The 23,831-nt window shown below is 45.8% G+C and overlaps 1 protein-coding gene across 1 annotated transcript in view; it reads right to left on the reverse strand.

Moving 5' to 3' along the window:
• The window catches only part of BAZ1B (bromodomain adjacent to zinc finger domain 1B), a 57,842-nt gene that overhangs the window by 15,774 nt on the left and 18,237 nt on the right, over window positions 1–23,831 (reverse strand). Inside the window, exons 8-14 of the mRNA XM_085897573.1 lie at window positions 16,593–16,771; window positions 15,754–15,890; window positions 9,674–9,749; window positions 9,197–9,295; window positions 8,891–9,092; window positions 8,551–8,682; window positions 7,255–7,396 (exon numbers count right to left, since the gene is read on the reverse strand). Coding sequence (XP_085753699.1) covers window positions 7,255–7,396; window positions 8,551–8,682; window positions 8,891–9,092; window positions 9,197–9,295; window positions 9,674–9,749; window positions 15,754–15,890; window positions 16,593–16,771 — 967 coding nt within the window. The remainder of the gene's footprint in view (window positions 1–7,254; window positions 7,397–8,550; window positions 8,683–8,890; window positions 9,093–9,196; window positions 9,296–9,673; window positions 9,750–15,753; window positions 15,891–16,592; window positions 16,772–23,831) is intronic.

Below are 23,831 nucleotides of genomic sequence, written 5' to 3' on the forward strand. Positions count from 1 at the left end.
ATCGTATCCGGACAGCGAGATTGCTTCGTTTTATGCGCGGAGAGATACGGCCGATGACATGCGCCGGCCTTGTTTGTGATTAATTTGCCGCGGTGCAACATGTCCGCTGCGCTGGTCACGTCACCTCACTAAAATATTTCTGATGTCGAGCAGTATGCAAGTCGAATTTACATTATTGAATTACGAATAGGATTTAGTCGAACCAGTTGTTATTGCCAAGTCTTCCTGCGATGTCCTCCCGATCATCATGAAATCCGGGAATTTCATGGCCATTTTCCTCTGCTTGTCCTGCTTCGGGCTCAAACTGGTAAGGCCGTCTTCCATTTCCAGCTGCCTGAACTTCACCTCCTGCGACTACGTTATCCGACAATTATCCATCTGATTCAGACCAAAATCCTTCATTTCTCTCACACTCGCTGTCGCTACCAGACAAATCAAAGTCCATGCCATCCATTATTCAAAACCAAATGTTTGATTTTTTTTTTTAAAGCAGAAATGAACGAAGCGATTGAGTCGACCAATCAAATGTGGAAACACACAGGAAGCCAATAGAATCACGTAGACCACCAACCCGAGTAATTAACGTGCAGACTTTGTCGTCCTGTACGTGACATCATGTGGGTTACGCCCCTTTCAGAAGAATTTTTAGGGGTGTTCCCGAAGAGGTTTGTTTTTTTAATTTTACATTTTACAGAATGAGTATTGTGAATAAACATTGTCAGATCTGAAATCACGATGGAAAACTCCTATAGGACATGTATGTATGTATGTATGTATGTATGTATGTATGTATGTATGTATGTATGTATGTATGTATGTATGTATGTATGTATGTATATATATATATATATATATATATATATATATATATATATATATATATATATATATATATATATATATATGCCATTTCAGTACTTTTGGGTGTTATGGAACCTTAAAAGAAATTAAATGAATTCATTCAAATAATGACTTCCTTCATCCACAAAAAAGGTGTTTCATGTAGAACCCTGGAGACATCACAAAGTTTACTCGCCCATGAAACAAACATTGCAGATAATCAGCCATGTTGCCTGCTTGGCTGTTTTTCACCAGATTTGCTTCGATTCGCTGCAAAGCACATCGCGAAACCTCTGAAAATATAGACACAGCTCTGGCAGACGCTATGGATAGGCAGTCCCTCTGAGGGACAGGACGCTAGGTCGAGCAGTGAATGCATTAAACCATATAGCTTAATGAAGCTGGTTAATTTTGTTACATTCTTAAATCTTTTGTTCACTCAATATAATTCTCCAAATAGTACAAAAAGATAAGTTAATGCTTTGGAAATTTCACATTTTCTTGTGTATATATGGAGGAGGGACCATAGCCTTGCTTGCTTAAAGTAAATATGTATATCGGCTTAGTTATTACTCGTTATGTCTTTAAATTATCAGATTTCACTCCAGATTGCAACACTTATTTAGTCTGGATGATATCCGATTCTTCAAGCCGGAATAATATTTTGACGATGTACTTCAATCAGTCCGTGAGAATAGATTGTGTCAAATCTTATCATACAATGCGTGAAATCGCTCCAAGCTCGTCATTTGAAAACTATAGCACTTACAAAAGTGATGTACACAGCGATTTGTAGCTATGGCAAACAGACATTCGATAATATGAGTGAGGAAAGTGGGGAAAAAAAATTATCGTAAAGAGATCGTTGCTGCCTGTTCCAAGTCAAGGCATGATTGAGTAGGCCAAAAAACATGGCGGCTTCAGACCCCATCGAGGTAACCCAGGATACGCCTCAAGACCCCAGAGAGCGTGGTGGCCGAGGATCGCCTGATGAAGGATCTATATATTATTATTATTTCTGTCAACGTCTGCGTGTAATTTGACGTTTCTCCTCCAAAACTGCCGGACGGATTGTCGCCACCTTCGGCATGCGGGTGCTCTGTGGTCTAATGAACAGCATGGGCTATGCGAGATCACGCCAGACGAACAGGTTTGGGAATTTTGGGCGATTTTCTAATTTTTACATTCGTTTGCATGGCGACGTGTGATATCACCGCTGAGAGGCATAATTCCGTCATGACATCGGTCATTCGCTGACATCATTACATCAGTCGTCGACAGACCATCACCGCCGAGAGGCGTAATGCCACTCCTCAAAAACAGCATCTGCAATGTAAAACCCTCTTCTGCACATGCCGACGACCTCAGAAGGTGAATTTGACACAAAAAATGTAACAAGAAACATTGTATTTAAAGTAAAGATTTATTGAAAAAAATATATTATTTCTGTTCACGTCTGCGCGTATTTTGACGTTTCTCCTCCAAAACCGCTGGCAGGAATGTCCTCATTTCCCATATACTGGGGTTTCTTAATGTGACGAAGACGATGCACTACATTTCTAAGCTGGAATTGGATGACAACGTGGCTTCAACAAGATTTTAAACCCATCGACGGCTGCATTTATTCCCGTTCGGTCGCCATCGCTGAACTGCTGTCCGGTAAGGCCGAAGTCACATTTGCCACGGCAGACGTGGGGTCTCCAAAATCTACGGCCACTAGCAATGATACGGCGGCCGCAGTATTTCCACGGTCACACAATGTAGCAGTCACATATGTTTTTATTTTTCGGGGAGCTGCACGGCGTATTTAGAAATTGTGGATACCGAAAACGTGGAGTTGCCGTACGGTCTTTGATTTAATGTCGCATGGTGACCTTAGGGCGTTCCTGCGGCGGCCATATAATTTAAGGCAGACGCAAGGTGCCTGCAAGGCGACCGCAGGAGGACCGCAGGGGGCCCCTAAGGCGAACGTGCGGCCAGACGCACGGTAACGAATGGGTTAATTTTTTTTTTTACCAGTTTTTTTTTTTTTTTTTTCCGGCATGTCGAATTGCTACGGCGAACGTAGAAATGAAAAAAGTTATAACTCCGCGTTATAATTCCACGGCAACCTTACGGCCTGTAAAATATAGCCATACGGCGTAGGGCCACCCTGAGGCCACCTCAAAAACTCTGCGGCCGCCGCACGTTTCTGTCAATTCAGAGGGTTACGGCCGCCATATCCTTGCCGTAGAGCAAATGTGACTTAGGCCTAAGTGCTGCCGTCTATCCAAAAAATATGAACTCGAGTAAGGGAGTACTCATTGCATCAAACACTGAACATAAACACAACTGATAATAAATAGTATAGCTCAGAACATCAGCAATGGTCGTCATGTTTTTTAAACCAGCGTGGAAGGAGGGGAACAATGAGTGCCAGAGCTCTGCCAACATGATGTACCCCGATTGGCTCTTTCCCGGACTGAACACGCCCTCTTCGACTGTCAATTTGTGTCTGAAATCCAATGTACTTCCCGAACTGAACACGCCCTCTTAGACTGTCAATTTATGTCTGAAATCCAACGTACTTCCCGGATTGAACACGCCCTCTTAGACTGTCAATTTGTGTCTGAAATACAACGTACATATTAAAAACACCCGAAAATATGTTGCAATAGGCCTACGTCCAGAAAACATCAAAGGCTATAATCTGAAGGTAGGGGGAACCAGGGAACGGGTATGAGGTCATCCCTTCATTGCCCAGATTCTCTTCTTTTCTTTGTTCTTCGAAAGCACGGTGTCCGACAATAGATTCTGCACCTTGAATGCGTGCATGTTAACTGTTCAAATTAAAGAGGTGTTCGATTGTCGGATGCACCCAAACAACTGCCATTCATTACATTAATTGTTAATATCAACCGCCATTGTTACCTGCGTTGTGTCTTGCGTGTGTGGTCTTCAAATTAAAGCGTCCAAGCGGTGTTTGATTGTCAGATATGCACCAAAAAGTGCCGTTCATTGAAATTTGCATTCTGATTCTCGGTCACCCGCCACTGCTCCTGTTCAGTCTAGGGCTAGGCCTATATCATGTTAAACTTGCCCCATCAGACGCCAACCTTCCAGTCACACTGTAGAGGATGCAATTTCCAGTCAGACTCGCATACTCGATGACCATAAACAAATCCCAGGTCCAAACATTTGACAAACTCGGAATATACCTCCCAGCCCCTGTGTTCTCCCATGGCCAACTATATGTTGCATTTTCACGTGCAAGAGGTTACTCCCAGATATATATATATATATATATATATATATATATATATATATATATATATATATATATATATATATATATATATATATATATATATATATATATATATATCTATCAAAGTGGACAATAATTCCTCACAAGGACTATTCAGCAACAAGACACTCACCCAAAATGTCATCTACAGGGAGGTCCTTTAGAAAACTAAGGACAGGTAACCATAGTGCATCACATCCCTAATGACACCCTCCCCAGCTTCCCAGAACATCAACTATTATGCCTCATCCACCTTTTGCCACCCATTCAACTCTGTGCGGAGCACGGGTATATGCTAGTATAATTAAATGAGGTTGTTAATTATCTTCAAAAGGGGTGTTTTAATTAACTCACACACCCAATTTTCACTCTTGAACTTCCTTGGGGTTTTCTTAGTCTGCATGCAAAGTTTCAGACTGCTAGGCGTTAGAGTTTTGGAGTTATGGAGGACACACACAAACAGACGTTTATTAATATAGACTAGGCACATCTACCCATCGAAAGCCGACGTGTTTAATCAAAAGACACCATGTTGTACTTCACAAACATATTGTATATCTATCTATAAGTCTCAATGAAAATGTAAAATGAAGTCAAACACCTGAAAAAAAGGAGTGTTTTATAACACCCAGTTGCTGCTATCATCATATGTGTGCTCCTTTCTTGTGCTTTGATATATTTACCCTTGCCAGAGGAGAGGGTATTTAATTTGGCTCCATTTGTTTGCACAGAAGGTATGTATATTAATTAAGTGCTATAGAAATACGAATACACCTATTACTTACGTAGCAATGGAACGCGAATATGTATTATTTGTGCAATGTTGGAATGTGACTACATCTATTATTTACGCAATATTGGACCGTGAGTACATATTATATTAATTACGTAAAATTGAAAGATTAGTACAGTATGTCAATTAATAACTAAGTCCCATTGCAACGTGAATGCATCTATAAACTACATAATATTGCAATGTGAATACGTCTATTAATTATTTACGACTGCAACGTGAGCACGTCAAACAATTACGTATCATTGGAACGTATGTCAATAAAATACGTAGAGTTGGAACGTGAATTCGTCTATCAATTATGTATTAGAACGTATTATGTATAATTACGTGAAATTATTAATTACACAACAGCAGCACACAAACAACACAAAATACACCAAATACACCACACAAACATCCTGGTGAGAGTCTGCCATCTCCGATTGCTCTTTCTGGCCAGGCGTGGCATGGGATAGGGGACATAGAGTGGAGGGACTCTGAATTTAGGGGCACAGAGAAGGGGAGGGGATGGAAGGACGCAGGCATGAAGGCAAGGGTGCTGACATGAAGGGGTTTAACACTGTAACCCCGCACTCATTACAAAACAAATTTTGTTTTCGAATTTGAAGGGCAGAAATAAAAAGACAAACTTCATGATTGGGTTTGCAGGAAGGACGATTTTAGGGAACCAAATGAAACAACGCTGTATGAATGTCACGGGAGATGGGCCATGGGCTTGCTATCGCTCCAAGGAGCAAAACAGAATAGAAGCAAAGAAGAGGAAGCAGTCTATGAGCATTTGGTTTGGAAACTAAAAAAAGGAGGGGGGGAGAGCATAGTGAATAAATATGAAGGGATGGAGGGGGAGATAAGGCCCTGCTCAACACTGTCAGATCACCCTTAAAAGTCAATTTTCGTTAAAATCTTTAAAGGATTTGAATATGGAGAGAAAGGGGAAGAAGAAGAAAAGGGGAGATGAGAAAATAAATAGTTTGGGACTGAATGACTTATAATGAGAAAGAGTGAAAATTATGAATGCTTTTTTTTTTTAATCTGCAGTTATTTTTTTAAAAAGAAGAAAGAACGAGGGAATGGTTTTGAAACAGGGTGAAGAAAAAAAAAACCGAGTCAAATGTAAGGCAAAAGAGGAAATAAAGCTAATCAAGGAAAGAATGAATGAGAAAGCAGGCCCATTGAACACACGGAAGGCCCAAAAACCGAGGCAGATTCACAAGATCGAAATAACCAGACACCCAAAGGCATGGCGATGAGCACACGATACGAACAAGAAACAAAACAAACGGTGAACAACAATCAACGGCAACATCGATAAATCCGGAACGGATTCCTTAACTCTGGAAGTTGGTCACTCAGATGTGAGATAAAGCTGACAAACCCCAAAACCAAAACTCTCAAATGTTAAAGAAAAACACACAAAGGACAAGATTAACAAGAACTCCCTTAAAATAAAAGTACATAGCTCCCCCCCCACCCCCCACCTCTTACAGATTATGAAACAGAGCTCAATCGATGCCACCATGCTTTCCCTCCTCCAACTGTGCATCTTGAACAGAAATTGCCCTTTAGCCAAGATGGACACATTCTTGTATTTTGAAGGAATTACTGCGATAAAACATTCTATTACAACCGTCCACCAACCGATATTTGTCTGCATTCCCCGAGGCTGTCTTGTCTTGTTCATTTTTCAAGACAAAACATGTCCAACCGATTTACAGGAGGGGGAGGGGGGATTTCCCATGTGAGTGGCTCTTTAAACGATGTATGTTTGTTTTTTTTCTTTCCAAGAGCGAGACTCATGGAAGAGCGAGGTAGAACTGCGGGGAGGAAAACATCAAGGGAACGAACGAACAGGAAAAGAGGAGAGGGAAGGGGGGAGGAAACACTGAAATCAGCAAGATGGTTTTACATTAAGGACTTTAGAACGAGGCTGCTGGCAAATGGAAACGCATAGTGTGAATAGTGTGATGCAGGGCTCAAGACGAGTCAAAGATGACATCCAATGATGTCACGACCATGTCAAAATGGTTGGGTTAGGAAATATTAATGGGGGTAATGAAGCCAATGGGTCACAATTGGAGATGACACGAGATGCCGGTGTACTGCTTGCTTGAAATTCTGGAGGGAATAGTGAGGTAGAACATTTTTGATGACAGCCCCCAGCCCCTGGAAGGTTGTTCCATAATTGGGGGCAAGGAACAAAAGAGTTGACGTGTGCAGTCAGCATGGAATAACACTCCAACTTATGAGTTTTTTAACTTGACAGATATCATGATGTGGATTGTAGAGAGACTAAAAAAAAAATGCATGCAGAGGAATTTGCAGAAAAACGCACCCTTGCCCCGACAAACTCTGCAATGAGCCAATTTTGCCGACAGGCCCCAGTCCACACAGGCATTCAGCATGGCCAGAAGGAAGTGAAGACGAGAAAAAGTCATCGCCTCTCGGACTGCCACACGCCATCGCAGCAACCCAGTCTGCAAAGCAAAACACCACGTGTGATCTGACAACACCGCAAATAAAACTTATCAGCTGCATCTCAAAAGGAGCTACCCACTTGCAATGTGATTGACAATGGCATCTTTGTAATGATCAAGAGTCTCCTACAGATAAATGCACACTTGTGCAAACATAATGATCAAGAGTCTTGTTGAGGATGAGTGCACACATAGACATCAAGACGAAGACTCTCTCATAAAAAAACATGGCTGCAGCATACTACACCTTTTCTTTTCCTGTAGCTCTCTCACTCTCTCACCGCAGGCAGGTCAGTTGTCTGTCTGTCTTCTACCATCTCTTCTCCGGCCTGACCCCCCCTGCTGTCTGCAAAATGTCCCCCAGCAACCCCCTTCTGGTAAAACTACAAAAATCAAGAATCACTGCTCACCTTCACTCTTTCATTCCTCTTTTTTTTTTCCAACCTTTGGAACAAACTCCCACACTCTCTTCAATCCCACTCTTCCCTCCAGGTCTTCAAAACACCTGTTCACCGCCATCTCTTATCTCCCCCCATCCAAAACAACGATCTTTTCTACCCCCGCAAATCCACCCCAAACCCACCTTCAAATCCCCTGCTTTCCTTCCTGAAAGTCCCTGGAGTGTCCATCTTGTTTACCCCGTGTACCCTACCCCATCCCTCTCCCTTCCACAGGTCTCCTAATGTCTGTTTCCCCACCGTTTTGTCCTTCCTTCTCTCACCCCTCTTGTTGTCTCCTGCTCCCCTTGTTTTACATTCTGTGTGTTAGCTATTATACGAGCCCCAACATTGTATAAATTTTTTTTATTATTTTTTAAAGCTTCAAATAAATTTAACTTCTGCAACCACAACTCCCCCAGAACTTGATGGGCGGTGAGTTCCAACAGGTCTTAAATGGGCAGTAGAAGGTTTTGTACAAGTCCAGCACATGTTTGTTCAAGGAAAGGTGTGATATGTTAGCAGCCAATTATGGGCTTGTAAACAATGACCACAAAATATAGAGCAAGTAGTATATGCACGAGGAGTGTAGAGAATTGCACATTCAATCAATTTTTTTTTTAATCCCCATAAAAACCCAATGGGTCTCCAATGATTGCAAGTAATGTCTTCCTGATCCCTAATCTTTATCTCCTTTGCCCATTTCAATAGACTTACCTTGCGGTTGGATTCTGCACCAGTCGATGAGCTGCCTCCTCCCAGCGTACCTCGCAAATACCGAGGCAGGACCGCGGCTTGCAAAGCCAGCAGAGGGTCCGCAAAGTCCCCGGGTGCCCAAGCATCTCCGATCTGTACAAACGGCCAATGAAATAAACAATTATCAACACTAATATAATCAGTATCGAGAAAACACAACAGTAGAGAGTATGCAAGAGCTGAGGGATATTCATTACAAAGAAAGGGAAAGAGATTGACATGCGAAGAAAAAGTTTTTAAAAAAAAATAAAATAAATCGACATTGGGATTTAAGCCTTTGCTTGTCTCTCGGATTTCACACCTGCTGTTCCCATTCCACTGGATTTGCGAGTTGGCCAAGTTGACTGTTGCATAGTTTATCTCCAACTTCTCGCATTTGCGTACAGAGAGCCTCACGGGAGCAAGGTTTTACATTGTTGACTTCAGGGTTCAAATCCAAGGAAGAGTGTTGCTGCTGCTGCTGCTTCTGAGCTTGTTGAACCGATGATAAAATATCATTCCATCTGCAAACGGTGAACAAAACACAAATCAAATCAAAACGTGACAAAACGGCCAAACCACAAATATGTCTTGGGTCATCGAAACACACAAGTCCCAGTACTATTACCGTTTTATTATCGTTTCTCTTAGGTTGCTCTCACGGATGCCCTGGGGAAGCAAACTTGCCACGAGTGCGTGGAGGGAACGCTCCGAAGCGTAAAGAAACCTGAAGCAAAATAGCATCATAACCGACTCGGCATCGCCATGAGGAAAAAGCATGTGATGTGGAAAATGAGTTTCTGATAAACTTCCCAAAATCCATGAACAGGAGTTTAACAGCCGTAAATACAACTCCCTCTCCCGATGGATTAGTCAAAGAGTCTGGAACTAAATGTTTATAGAAACAGTGACGATGAGATGACCAAAGAGCCGCTGTCATAGATTGCTAAGGATGAATTAGAAAAAAGCAACGAAGCAAGTATAACATGATACAGGGGATGGCAAACAAATGTTTAACATACCAATTTGACCCTTACAATGACTCTCCCACCCAGTTTACGAGGACATCAAATAAAGATAAAGTACGAGTACATCTTTGCCTTACCATTTGTTCGCCTCTACAGGAGGGAAGGTTTTCTCCAGATTCTGTGGGATGTCACCTTCAGTCCCTTCAAGTTCAGCTGGAAAATAAGGGACAAAAAGCTATTGATATAAAATAATCATTTGTTTCATCAATCCATTTTTTGGAAACACAGGCACAACTACAAAGGAAAGCCAAGTGGTCTGAACGGTTGCGCTAAAGCCTTGTGCTTTGGTACTCAGGGTCGGTAGCTCAAGTGGTTGGCAGATTTCCTCATTGAGAAAAAAAAAAAACAGCAGGTGGCCCTTGGTAGTATCTTTTCCCCCATCATCTTTATCTTCAGGCTGGAGTTCCACAAGGCAGCATCTTAAGTCTACATTATTCTTGAACTACAACAATGATCCGATCCTCTTGAAAAACCAACTGCACCAATTTTGCTGGTGGCTCCACCATGTGAAGAACTATACATCACACTTGTGAAAGGCAGAGCACTGTTGAATCTCTTTCCTTGATAAGAGGAAGAGTTCGTCAGTAAATTGCAACATGTACTTCAATGTCGGTAAGTCAAACGCCCTCACAGTGTCTCCACAAGGATCAGCAATCGCACTATCCCACTCATTTCTCTGGACAGCCACTAGAGAAGGTAGTCCCTGGAACTCATTGGCCTCAGTAAGCCTGGTGTTGGCTAAGTGGTGAGGGTGGCGGCTTGGGATCCTAGGGTCCTGAGTTCAAGCCCCGTTTGGCCGCTGAATTAAATTACCAGGAGGTTGACTCAGCCTGCCATCCTTCCGAGGTCAGCAAAATGAGTACCGGTGTACTGGTAAGGGGGACACTGCATCAGCGGCATAGCCACGTCCCAACCAATGATGCAACCAGCAGCCACAGGCTGCACTCGAAAGAAAGAAAGAATTGGTCTCAGTATCTGCTACAACCTCTCATGGGAGGGTCACAACACCAAGCAATCATTCAATGGAAATCGCCGTGGAGGAATTCTCCATTTCTGAGTTGCACCATGCTCATCTGAGGTATACAAGGCTTTCATGCAGAGCTCCATGGACTATGGCTCCTCCACTCTGGGCTGGTGCTCCTGCTTCCCACCTGTTCCTCTTGAGGTGGTCAAAAAACAAGCCCTTCTGCCCAATTGGTATCTCAAGGCAGAAGGCGGATTCCTAAGGATCGTCACTCTCCCACTACTTGCAAGTTGGTGGACTATTTCATACAAAGCCCAAAATATTTTCTTTAATACAGGGTTAGTATGTCGGGGATTTAAAAAAAAAATCTTTATATTTTCATTTTTGGAGGGATCCTTCTCTCACAACCTCATTATAACCATAAAACAACCACTATATCTCATCCTGAAAAGTTATGCAAGTGGATGGAAGCAAATCTACCAATGTATTCACAACAAATTAAAAAGAAATATAGTTTGAAAGTGGAATTTGCAGTTTATTGCGATAAAAACTGCAGCAAGATATTGTTGCAGTCATGGTCCAGTCTGGATAACTCCGGTCAGAGTCCATGAGTCACGTTTGTGTGATCGGAAGCGTCAGTCGACCGCCACGTCTCCCGAGCAAGCATTCGGGCCTATGTGCCGCGCTGCCACAGGTTCGAGCAAGGCTTCCGCCAAGTCACCACACAACAGTCAGTGATTTAATGAGGCTGAGCTTTCCTCATCGCATGATGAACTTTAATCTATGACTTACCTAATAAACCTTCGCACCACCGCATGCCACCACTTTGGTTAACACAATGCACCGCACTTACAGAGAACAGACAGTTTTATTTACACAATCCATATTTACATCACAATTATTAAACAACAAGCAAACATTCCTGTTAACCGCATGCAGCACTCACGACCCTCTGAATATTGGATATTTACTCACTTTACAATATGGACCCGCTTTCATTCCGACAGGCATCGGTGGGGAGACAGTTGAGGAAGAGAAGATGAACCCCCTCACCTGGTGCAATGGTCCTGGGGAACCGGCGTGTCCCTCTGGGTCGTTGCACGAGCTGCAAAGCCTGCAGCTATTGGAGGGCATGTGTGTCCCGTGTGACTGTGGTGAATGGTCCCCTCTCACTGGTGTCTATTTCGTTGATGCTCTGGGGACTGTGCCAAATACTGAAGGCAGCAAGATGCACACGATGCCCCCCCCCAAACCCCCAATGCCAAGATGTAACAGCAGCTTGTCCACACCAGCAAGTCTCGCTAAGCACACCACTACGAGCACGCCACGATCGACTGACTGGACCCACGGGGATGCCACATAGTGCAGAAAGGCAGGCAGCAAGGATGTAAAATAACTAGTTCTATCTCAGGATCTTTCCAGGACTCCCCGAAACTGCAATATATTGAACCTCTCCAGCCTCCCAAAATACTATCAATGTCTTATTTTTTAAAATGGTGTCACAAGTTGGTCCTGTGGGAGTTAATAGATCAACGTATCATCTTCATTTATTTAAAACGTATCGTGGTTAATACCCCCATGGATACCTACTAAGATTTAGCAACAGCAGGAAGCGTTTATCTCCTCATTTCAAATAATCCATTAGATCATCAACTGCCAACAATGTTTTTCACATTTCAGATAGCCTATCCCCTCTGATTTTGGTGAACTCCAGTCATCTTCAACTTTAAGAAACTTCATAGAAAAGGATGAAATATCTCAAACAGAGAAACCCATAGCGATGTCGATCCAAGACAATTCACAAGGAAGTTGTCAGGTATGATGGATGTAGGAAAGAACAATTGTCCAGGGTTGTAACATGACAGTTCAAAAATCAACATCGACTCGATTGCATTTTTCAACGACTTTTTTTCTCAGAAGGTGACACAAACTCCATAACCAACAGCAAGGAAGCAGTCGCCATCGTGGCCTCCATTTTGAAAATGCCACCAGTGCCAAAGTGAGATAACCAACATACACAGCGATGACCCAGCATTTGATCAAATATTTGGGTCGGTTGATTAACCGGAAACCGACGTGCATGGAAAACTGCAGTCACCAACCGGTCCGTCCTTTCCATTTGTCTCGTGGGTAAACGGGAAAGATGCGTAATGTATTGTTTTTAGTTAGGTCTTCAATCTACAATTCCTGCTCAGATTCCACTCCTTTACCCTACTTTCTCTCTCACATGAACCACACAAGCAAGCACGCACACAGACAATAAAAGGAACCAAGCAACGCACCATGAGGCTCATTTGCATCTGCACACCAATTTCCAACTACCATCTCACCTCAGACCATCATCCTGCTCACCAAGACGTTACAACGCTTATCGTCACCACTCCACACGATTCCCAAAAATCGCAACAACTTAGGTTCATGTCTTCACGACAAACTCCGCAGTTACGAACATCTCCCTCTTCACTACAAATGCCGCCATTACGAGCAGCCACTTCCTCTTCACCGCAAGACCACATTTACAATCGCCTCTCACAACGCCACAACGTACTCTGACCTCTCGACAACCGCCGCAACTGCCACCTATTCGTTGAACGCTCACCATAGCCTCGAAGGACGCTGAGGGAACGAGTCAGGTTGTTTCGGGGCATAACTCGAAGCAGAAACATGCGCTGGAGTTCGTTCAAAGATGCACAGGTTGCCCTGGGATTTCCCGAAAGAACCACATTTGAATGGAGGCCAGCGCACGTTCAGGGCCGGAGAGCAGCTCCAAAGAATCTCGCCCCATGTTAATCTAGGAGCTCCGATGCGTGGCCAGGTCAGTGAGCGAATGGGGCTATTTTTCTATTTTTGGGCCTGGCGAGGGTGTGGCTACGGCACAGGACGAGCGCTGTGGGCCAATGGCTCATAAAAGGACAAACTCAGCAGAGATTGAATCAGACTTTGTTAAACTGGTCAGACTTCAGGCCTCGCCGGGGAAGCAGACATCAGCAGACAGTACAAAGAGGGCAAGCTTCAGTGTCGAGCGAGAAACGCCACAAGTCAGTGCAAAGCGAGTGACTACTACTACGGACCGGGTAATTCCCATTTCATCGACTCTCAGTTCGGCTGCATCCAACAGCCACCAGTCACACGTACAGATTATTACACCACTCCATTAGAGTCTTTCTCTTACACATCTTTCTCTCCTATCTACCTGTCATCTACTGTGGATGCACAAGCGCAATCGGCATGGGCAAGTCCCGACCAACCGTTCTTTTCAGAGCGAACCTTACCGACTCGCACCTCACACCTTCCTCTTATACGACGCTGCATGACACGCTACACCACACTTGCACCTCTCACTCCCACACCATGGACACCTTCAGTTTTCTTCTTTCTTCCCCCTTCCTAAGCGTTTGGGGTTGCGTATGTCTGCCGACAGATATTAAGAGGTCACTAATTCTCAACTGCTCTTCTCTCTCTGGGCTATCTCTAATTTTCCTCAGGGTGTGTGTGTGTGTGTGTGTGTGTGTGTGTGTGTGTGTGTGTGTGTGTGTGTGTGTGTGTGTGTGTGTGTGTGTGTGTGTGTGTGTGTGTGTGTGTGTGTGTGTGTGATGGTGTCTGTCATAAGTAATGAATGTACAAGTTCATTCGAGCTAATTCTGCACTGTCTTCTTTTGTAATGATTGCATTTATTTTGTAGCACCACAAATTCCTTGCTTTCCCTTGCTGTACATTTGTGAATAAATATCTCACTGTGCCACATAACTTTCCTCGCTTTGTTAAATCAATGTGCCTGTTAGAAATGTACCCAGCTCATTTTTGTCTTTTCCTCCATTGGTCTAGCATGGTCGGCACCATAGCATAGCCGAAACGTTATACTCCAAGATCTGCTTATTCGCCAGTGCGTACTTGGCAGCTTTGCTCGGCTGCACCTGATACGGAAACGCATGTACGCAGAGGGCGCGATTCCCCGAAAAGGCGACCACGTGTTCCTTGTTAAACGTTTGTCAGACAGAGGACACTGGGTCACGTGGTCAAGTTATTGGCGTTCGTGGTCGGTTCGCGACCCACCGCAACACAAAGTTATTTGTGTGCGACGGCCTGCGATTCCCGTTGAGTCTGGAGAGGAACTTGGGACAGCCCCTCGCTCGGAGTTCCCCCGTGACATACATATATAATATAATACACACACACACCATAGAAAGTCCACACCCCCTTTCAAATTTTTCACCTTTTGTGGCATTATGGCCTGGAATTAAATTGCATTAAATCAGACTTTTCCACCTTTATTTACACATTGTAACCTACAACTTCCAAGAGAAAAACAGATTCTACAAATTTCAGAAAATTAAATAAAAATACAAAACTAGAATATTATGGTTGGATAGGTAGGTGTCCACCCCTTTGAGATAATACTTGATGGAAGCACCTTTGGCAGCAATTACAGCTGTGAGTCAATTGGGATGGGGCCCCACCAACTTTGCACACCTTTTTGCCATCCAGTTTGGAGGGACGGCCTGATCTAGCTCGGCAGGGTCTTGGTCGTACCATATGTCTTCCGTGTGCTCCAAGGGATATTCAAGGCCTTTGAAATATTTTATACTCATCCCCTGATCTGTGCCCTTCCACAACTTTGTCCCGGTGGTCTTTTGAAAGCTCCTGGTGCTCATGGTTGAGTCTTTGTTGTGACATGCACTCCCCAACAGAGGAAATCTGCAGGAACAGCTGATTTTATTCTGAAATAATCAGAATCACAACAATTTAACACAGGTGGAGGCCATTTAACTTGGTGTGCGATTTTGAAGGTGATTGGTTATACCTGAGCTAATTTACTATTGCTATTACAAGGAGGGTGGACACTTATCCAACCAAGATATTCTGGTTTTGTATTTTTAATGAATTTTCTGAAATTTGTTGAACTGTTTTTCACTTGGAAGTTGTGGGTTACAATGTGTAAATAAAGATGGAAAAAGTGTGATTTAATGCAATTTCATTCCAGGCTACAAGGCAACGAAAGGTGAAAAGTTTGAAAGGGGGTGTCAACTTTCCAATCGGCACTGTATATATAAATTACTGAATTCTGTGAAGAGGCAATTGCAGTCAAATAGCTTGCTTTCTCAAGTTGGAGAGCAAACTCGAACGAGGGGAACTTTTGTTCATTTATGAAAAACTTCATCCACAACCTACTACAACACCAACAATGTTTATTACCTTCATTTGAAGAGGAGTCCTCATCACTCTGACTATGCAAAGGCGACTCAGATGTAGTTGAGTATGTGTAGTCTGTGAACGCTGCCCAACCGGTCTCCACAAATAGACCGGGTATCGACTCGGAAAACAACCAGTATCTGAAAAAGGGAAGGAAGACTTCAACGCATTGATTATGAAGCAAACACAATTATTATTCATGTCTACAGTTACACATCAATATCTCATCATTGGAAGTTGAAATAAATAGAGCTTTGTGTGATGGAAATTAGCAGATATAAATCCAGTGGCAGCAGGGGGGAGGGGGTCAGTGTGTGGACTAAAAATATGGACATTATACCCAGGCATATGGTTCAAACATCCATTACTACATGGGAAACAAAGAGCGAATTAAGCATCTGGGTGGAGTTGGGCCGCATTTTGCGACACACTTAATGCGTTTGTAGCATTTCAGCAGAATTTCAGTAAGTACATAGATCGAGTGATTTGTACGAGTTTCCTGCAACACAGTACATGCATCTCACTGGAATATCCACATCTACTTATCTTACTCGACTGCCATCGATTTCGTTCTTCGCTGTATGCAAAGAAAATGAGCTTTTAAAGTTTTTCCTCCCAGGAACTTGTAAATAAGCAATCTGATACAATGATGAGGCGGCTTGTGCTGCTGGAGAAACAGCACCATATCAGTCTAGTCGTGTGTTTCATTGATACAATACATTGGCACTTTTACTTGCACGACATCGATGACAAGAAAACGAAAAACAAGAAAACTATCATGGAAGCCAACTGTATGATCAGTCCCGGTTCGAACGTCCAGAGCCAGCCAGTGGGACTCTTACCGGCTATGGTAGCGGTCGGTGCCCAGGGGAATGCGGCGGCAGACGAGTCGCGCACGTGTTACTCCTTCCTGAAATGCCTTCTCCAAGACTTGCCGTTGTTGGATAATGTTCGCAGCCTCAGCCTCCTTTTTCTGCATGCAGAGCCTTTCAGCCTCAGCCTCTTTTTCTTTTTCTCTCATCTGGTTAGGGAATAGGGATGTGATACAAAGGTATTGAGCCAGAGCTTAACAGCACCAGAGGCAACAAATAATTTTCAGAGTTGTAGCAACAATCTAGAAATGTTTGCCTGCTTAAATTTAGTTGGGAATTAAACCCAGCACTCAAAGCCAAATGTCACAGAGCATCTCGTAGTGTCCCTACAAGAGTGTGTGCGCTTGCCTCGAGTGACCAAGTATGATGTTACTAATTGAAAAACACGTCACGCAAAACCCAAAAAACAATGGCCATGCAGTGGGAAATGCTCTAACTACAGTAAACCTCCGTATTCACAAGTTCCACGAACTGTATTCGCGAATTGGTAAATGTACACCGATTCCCCATTTGCGATCTATCGACCTTCAGTATTCGCGGGTTTGTGAGCCCTACCACCCTAAGCCCGTGTATCCTCCCCAACCACCCCAAGCCTGCGTATCCCCACCACCCACCCAACCACAAACATCAGGGACATGAGGGAGAGGTGTGCAGATGTTGATACTGTACAGCACTACATTTTGTTCATGAACCACAAACACCTTGCTGCACCTCTCGACTCGCTATCGTGAACTTGTAATTACCGTTATTCCGTTAATCGTGGCCTCTCAACATAAGATGAGTGGGGAAGGTGAGTCTGGTGGAAATCGGCAGAAGAAAGTGATGCGTTTGAGTGAAAAAAGTGAAACGGGCTCATCATAATCATCAAACGTCAATAAAACACACTGTTCTGTCATTTATTTGTTTTAATCATTGCTCTTAAACATTTACCATTCCCTCCTTATGTTGAACCTCACCCGGGAACCTAACCCCCCATTTTCTCATTTCGCAAAGTATCTGCAATCACGAGGTTTTCCAGGAACAAAATCCTCGTGAATACAAAGGGCCGTCGTGTGCATGTTAGGGCTGGGCGATAGACATTTCTGCTGGACAATTATTGTCCCTCCAAATGTCAATGAAGTAGTGATATTGTTGCGGGGCCGGGTATCGGCGACGAGCACGACCGCTGGATGGAGCAGGAGAGTCGGCTCCGCCGAACACTGGGAATTTAGATCGGACCTTTCGGAAAACTCCGACAAGTACGGTTCCCTTACCGGACCGTGAATCGTCAATAATTACACCACGTGGTACAGGGTTATTTGCCAATCTTCAAAATACCTAGACCTCCACGTGGCGAGTTCACAGAGTATTCACACCCTAGACGGCGCTCGTACGGAACGAGCCGCTAGCGTGCTCGAACCGTGTGTGACCCGAGCGGATGATCACCGAGATCCGTAGGTCCAAATGTCCGCTTACGGCGGCAACAACGGCCTGGCTAATTCTCCAACACAAGTCACACTAAGCCAATGGAAGGAAACAGCAACGAACTAATACATTTAACACATGGGTTTATTTATAATGGGGGGAAGGAGGGAAGCACGCAAGAAGGCAGAGTTATCCGACTAAAGAGATGCACGTATGCACAGCAAGGCACTTAACAATTTATTACTTACTCGACTGGCGCCACAAAAACACACACACGAAACGGTGGCCACAGCCTTTATTGAGGCTTCCAGCTCCGAGGGAAAGGCGAGCTGAAGACCAAAGCTTGCCTCGGACCTGTCCACCTCGTGTGGTCTTCGAGCTGATTCGAACCGAGCACCAGCGAGAGGCGAGCCAAATCCAGACACCAGTGAGCCGCGAGCGGCCTCCCGAGCTCGCTCAGCGCTCGTGCCGACAACCAAGCCTCTCCTCTGTATCCCGAATGGTCGAGAATGCAGGAGGTTTCTCGGCCACCTCTCCGAGTCTCCGAGTTGAACGTCAAAGTGAGGGCCGACAACTCCACGCTCGTTCAACCTGCCCGTCAGATCGACCACGACCCTGCCTGCTCGATGTTCATCAACTATATCAAACTCTCGCAAGTTCACCGACTGAGAGACGGCGCGCAACCCGTGCAGTTCTTGTCCCGGCAGAATCTCCCAAGCTCTCTTGGAGGTCCAAATCACACCGCACACTTATTCATCCTGTCTTGGGGGGGGGGGGCGCCTCCGTCCTCCCCGCTCTCCCTCATTGGACGGTTTTGGCGCGCAGAATCGCTCGTCGCCCTGTCACTGGCCAAAACAAGCGGCAAGTCCGTCGATTGGCCAAGGGGGCGTGGTGACGTCACGCGGACCCCTTTCTCCCTGTCGCGGGATCTGATTGTCTGAGCGGCGGTCACCCCACCCGTAGCACGCTGATTGGTCGAGGGACGCCGCGAGGCTCCTATTTGAACTCCGCCCACCAAACAGGCAGAGGAACATTATTCTGCATGGCCTCTGCCCACCAAACAGCCAGAGGAACATTATCCTGCGTGGGCTCTGCCCACATACGTGCTGACATGCACGTAGGCAATGGCGCCGGCCAGAGCGAGGTGAAGGTGATGCTGGCGTTGTGGTAGTTATGAGGGGTGTAAAAATGAAAAAAAAACCCTGACTATTAAAGTAACTCACAGCGCAAGTATATTTATTCACCCATTAAACGAGGGACAGGACCCTAACTAGAAACACATACTTACCGATATAACTGTTCTATAGGACCTGTATGTTGTGTGCTCATGGCTTCCAGAAAATAGCAACACTACCCCCTCCTCTTTTTACAGACTCGTCCCGAGTCATCAAATTTGCGTGTGACCAGCATGTGAAAGTTTTCCCCTCATACATTTTACCTACGGATCCCTGAGTGCGACACTTTTTCATACATGTCCCAAAAATAAATAACCTAATGTGCTGCGTAACTAACAGACTCACTAAGACAACTTAACTACAATGCCAGCGCTATGACAGACATGCAGGTGGGTCAAAGAACTTATTTACAATTTTTACCTTAACTAATATTTATACTAACCATGGCCCAGGACCTGTCATCTGTGGGGAAAAAGGCAAAAGTCACTGCACAGTCAACAGTTCTGGCTTGAAAGAAGTCTCTGGCACAGTAAAATGGATGGATGGAAGTGGATGCAAGAACACAAAAATACACGGGCTGCACAATGTGTGCAGTCCCTCTGATGTGGCTGCCTGCAGGGCAGTCCTTGCAAAACAATGGATGATCCTGGCGCACATGGTTGAGTTGGTAACACAGGGGCAAATCCAAAAAGGGTAGCAGGCATGGGGTCATGGCAGAGGCAGGCAAACAAGGCATGGCAAATGCGGACAGGGAACTGCAGTACGAGCAGGCTGGCAGGTGAAGCTGGCCAGCCTCTGGTCTGGTCCCGTCAGGTTGTGTGGAGGGAGTGCGGTGGTGCCGGCCGCTCTGGCAGCGAGCTCGGACCTAACCTACGGTCTCCCCCCAACCTCTCGCCTTTGCCTGCCTCTGTCCATACCCACTCCCTTAATTTGCACACAAAGCAACCAAATTTAGCCCCTTTTTTGTTTTTTTCCTTATAACTTCATCTCCCTAACCCCCTTACTTGTCCTTGTTTCGCTAACCTATCCTGTCCCTCTACTCCCAACCCCTACGTTCCTATTTTGGAGGGGAATAGGGAAGAGACGAGCGTCCTGTCTCGAGGCCCAACAAAGCCTCAGAATGGCCTCCCACAGATTTCAGCAATCTTTCCACAGTGAGTCCAGCGGCCTACGGAGAGCGAAGGGATGGATGGTGCGAAGGGGTACACGTTTCCTATCTACCCTATCCTTTAAACTACCCCAGGGCTTTTCCATACACCAGTCACTTTAAACTATGGGTTCCAACAGCCATACCATGATTCCCGTCACCTGTGTTGGTGTCCATTATAAATTTGGCCAGAGCCCTCCATTTTTCACTCGTGCCCTCGCACAATTTCATGGCTGGGCAGCGTGGCTCACTTGGCAGGGATTCCCCCTCTGCCGAACTCTAACCATGGCACCCCCGGGCCCTGGGCTGTCTCCAAGCCTACCTGCTCCCTATGAACGCGGGGGTTGCCCTTCCTGGCACTGCCCCCCTTCCATGCCCACGTGGCATCTTTGGTGCTACGGGACCCATTTTGCGGGTCGCCCGTGCCCAGTACACTATCCAGGTCCCTTGGACCCTTGGCCTACTCTGGCCGACTACTTCGGTGTCCGGGGTGTCCACTACTCGGTACTCACCTTCCCAAGCCACGCTCCCAGCCAGCCAATTTGACTCCTGCACCCCTCCAAACGGGTTTCCTGCCTTCTCTCGAGACCAACAAACCGACCTCCTTTTAGTAAATTTAACCCACCAACTAACATTAAAATAACCCCTGGGTCACTTGCGTGGGTTCCACTCCTCCCCCCACTCAGTCATTCGCACCATACATTCCACATTCACTCCATTCATACTTGGGCCCGCTGTCCCACATTCACTCATGACACATTTTTCATATCATTCTGACACTCAGCGAACTAAGTTGCCCGAAATAGCTCGTGCTCCCCATCATCCCTTACACGAACGCACGTTCCATTTAATCTACGTAGCTAAGCTACGTCCCCACTACACATTCCATGTCTGTCTGTGTCTTCCAGAAAAACCCATTTTCCATTCTAAATCTGACCTAAGATCCCTCTAACTAACCCATTCCACGGGCTCCATGATGGAACTGTTCATGCCCCCATGAAGCCGATCTAGCTAAACTAACCTTTCCCACGAAGTAGTGCTTCCTTTGCCCAAACACTGGGCTGTGTACTTGGAAGCGTGGCTTTTTTTTTTTCTTTCTGCCATGGTGGCGGTTTACGGCACGCCCGTCCGTCCCTACGGGCGATATAACGTCCGCTCTGATGGCCGATCCGTGCAGACATGACGTCACCCTGCACATCCCAACAAGCGCTCGTTCTCGCGGGATTCCCCCCGCGAGCGAACGTGCGCTGTTTGCCCTGCATTCGTTCCGCGAGATTCCCGCCGATGACGTCACCCTGCACATCCCAACAAGCGCTCGTTCTCGCGGGATTCCCCACGCGAGCCAGCGTGCGCTGTTTGCCCGACATTCGTGCCGCGAGATTCCCGCCGATGACGTCACTCGCGCACCTGCCCCGCGAACAGAACAGGTGTATGGAGCACGTGATGCCCCGCACACGCGCCCACGTGTTCCAAATTCAAACAACCCTCGCCGCCATTTTAGGTGTCCGCGAGGCCTGCTCGTGTCTGACGTGGAACGTTTCCGGGCCGGATCGCGAAGACGCGCGCGTGCAGGCCGTGCGCGAAACGCGCCATGGACCTCGTGCGAGCCGTCGCGCGAACCCGGCGCGGAAGCCAAATTAACCCTTTGCGGCCCTCCAAGCTCACCATTCGTGTCTCCCGTCTGGACCGGTCCATCGTCCATTTCCTCGCAAGCACGCCATGACACTCGCATTCTGCACACCTTCCGACACACATTTCACCACACACTGCGGGACAATCACTCCGAGGATTCGCGTTACCACAGTCCACAAGCTATCCCGGGGTCTCTTTACCCTCCCCCCCCAAGCTCCGCGTGTACCCGTTAACCCTTAGATGCGGACCCTTTTCTCCCTGTCGCGGATATGATTGGCTGAGCGGCGGTCACCCCGCTGATTGGTCGAGGGCCGCCGGAGGCTCCTCCTTGAACTCCGCCCACCAAACAGCCAGAGGAACATTGTCCTGAGTGGGCTCCGCCCACGTACGTGCTGACACGCACGTCGGCAATGGCGTCGACCAGAACGAGGTGAAGGTGATGCTGGCGTTGTCGTAGTTATGAGGGGTGTAAAAATGAAAGAAAACCCTGACTATCAAAGTAACTCACAGCGCAAGTATATTTATTCACCCATTAAACGAGGGACAGGACCCTAACTAGAAACACATACTTACCGATATAACTGTTCTATAGGACCTGTATGTTGTGTGCTCATGGCTTCCAGATTCGCAACAATATATCGACATTGCATAATCAGTTATGCCAACGGAGCACGACCACCCGACGGGCATAGCTGGTGATTGGGGGTGGTGGGGGTGTCCACACCATTGACGTTTACATAATCCTTATCAATAACAACCCAATGCACAATAGCTCGAAGATCTGCTGATGAACGCCAAGTAATCTGTCCTGAAATTGATGTAAAAACTTTCGTGTGCTCTCATTCAAAGCAGTGTCTGTGTCAATATCATATAAGCACATCATCATAATGGATATTTTTGAACATTAATTGCACTTTTGCAGAATGGCAAAGAAGCCGCTGTTGTCCGACATCATACTTCATCTATACTGCATATTAAAAGTAGCAGGATTTCTCTGTCCATCCCTCTGCCTGCCACACTCTTTTCGCTGGGACACACTCTCTGGGACTTTCCTCTGCCTGTCACACTTTTTTCTCCAAAACTACATTAAAGATAAACACTTCTTTAAAAAATAAAAATCATTTTAAGTATTTAAACCCTCATATCGCTTCCACAAATGCTGTACATAGTCTTCTTCTCCACTATGATATATTGTTACGAATCTGGAAGCCATGAGCACACAACATACAGGTCCTATAGAACAGTTATATCGGTAAGTATGTGTTTCCAGTTAGGGTCCCGTCCCTTGTGTAATGGGAATTAAGTGTACGTGCCCTGCGCAGTTATTTTATAGTTAGGATTTTACATCCCAACCAACGACCCCCCAACAACTCTCTGCTTTCGGCATTGTCCGCACTCTTTGCTCGCAAGCGCATGTGTGGGTAGAGTTTAACATGGGCATGGCGTCCCTCTTTGGCCAATCGGCAAGGAGCGGGCGTCTCACCTTTCCCATCCCCGACTCAACACAATCGCCATTACGCACGTGGTCGGAGGTGAGCGGAGCTACAAACGCCTCCGATCGGGACTCCACCCAGAAGGGTGGGAGTTGCCCCGCCAACCATGGGCCTGTCCAATGTGAGACGGCCAGGGAATCGCGCGATGGGTCCGACCAATCAGGAGGCGAGTGGCCAGGAGAAGAAGCCCCTCCCTCCTAAAGAGGAAGAGTGTGGTGGTCGGGACCAGCGTTGAGAGACAGAGATCGTGGCGTTTGTCAAGCAGCCGGTCATCGTGTGTGAGACATTTCTTGTGGGAAAGGACATTTTCAATTCAGACTTTTCCAACCTGGTATCCAAAGCCAGTGAGTGAGTGGTT

Source organism: Eptatretus burgeri, chromosome 10 (assembly GCF_056783735.1).
Source record: "Eptatretus burgeri isolate ZD-2024b chromosome 10, Ebu_testis_v1, whole genome shotgun sequence".
NCBI lineage: Eukaryota > Metazoa > Chordata > Myxini > Myxiniformes > Myxinidae > Eptatretus > Eptatretus burgeri.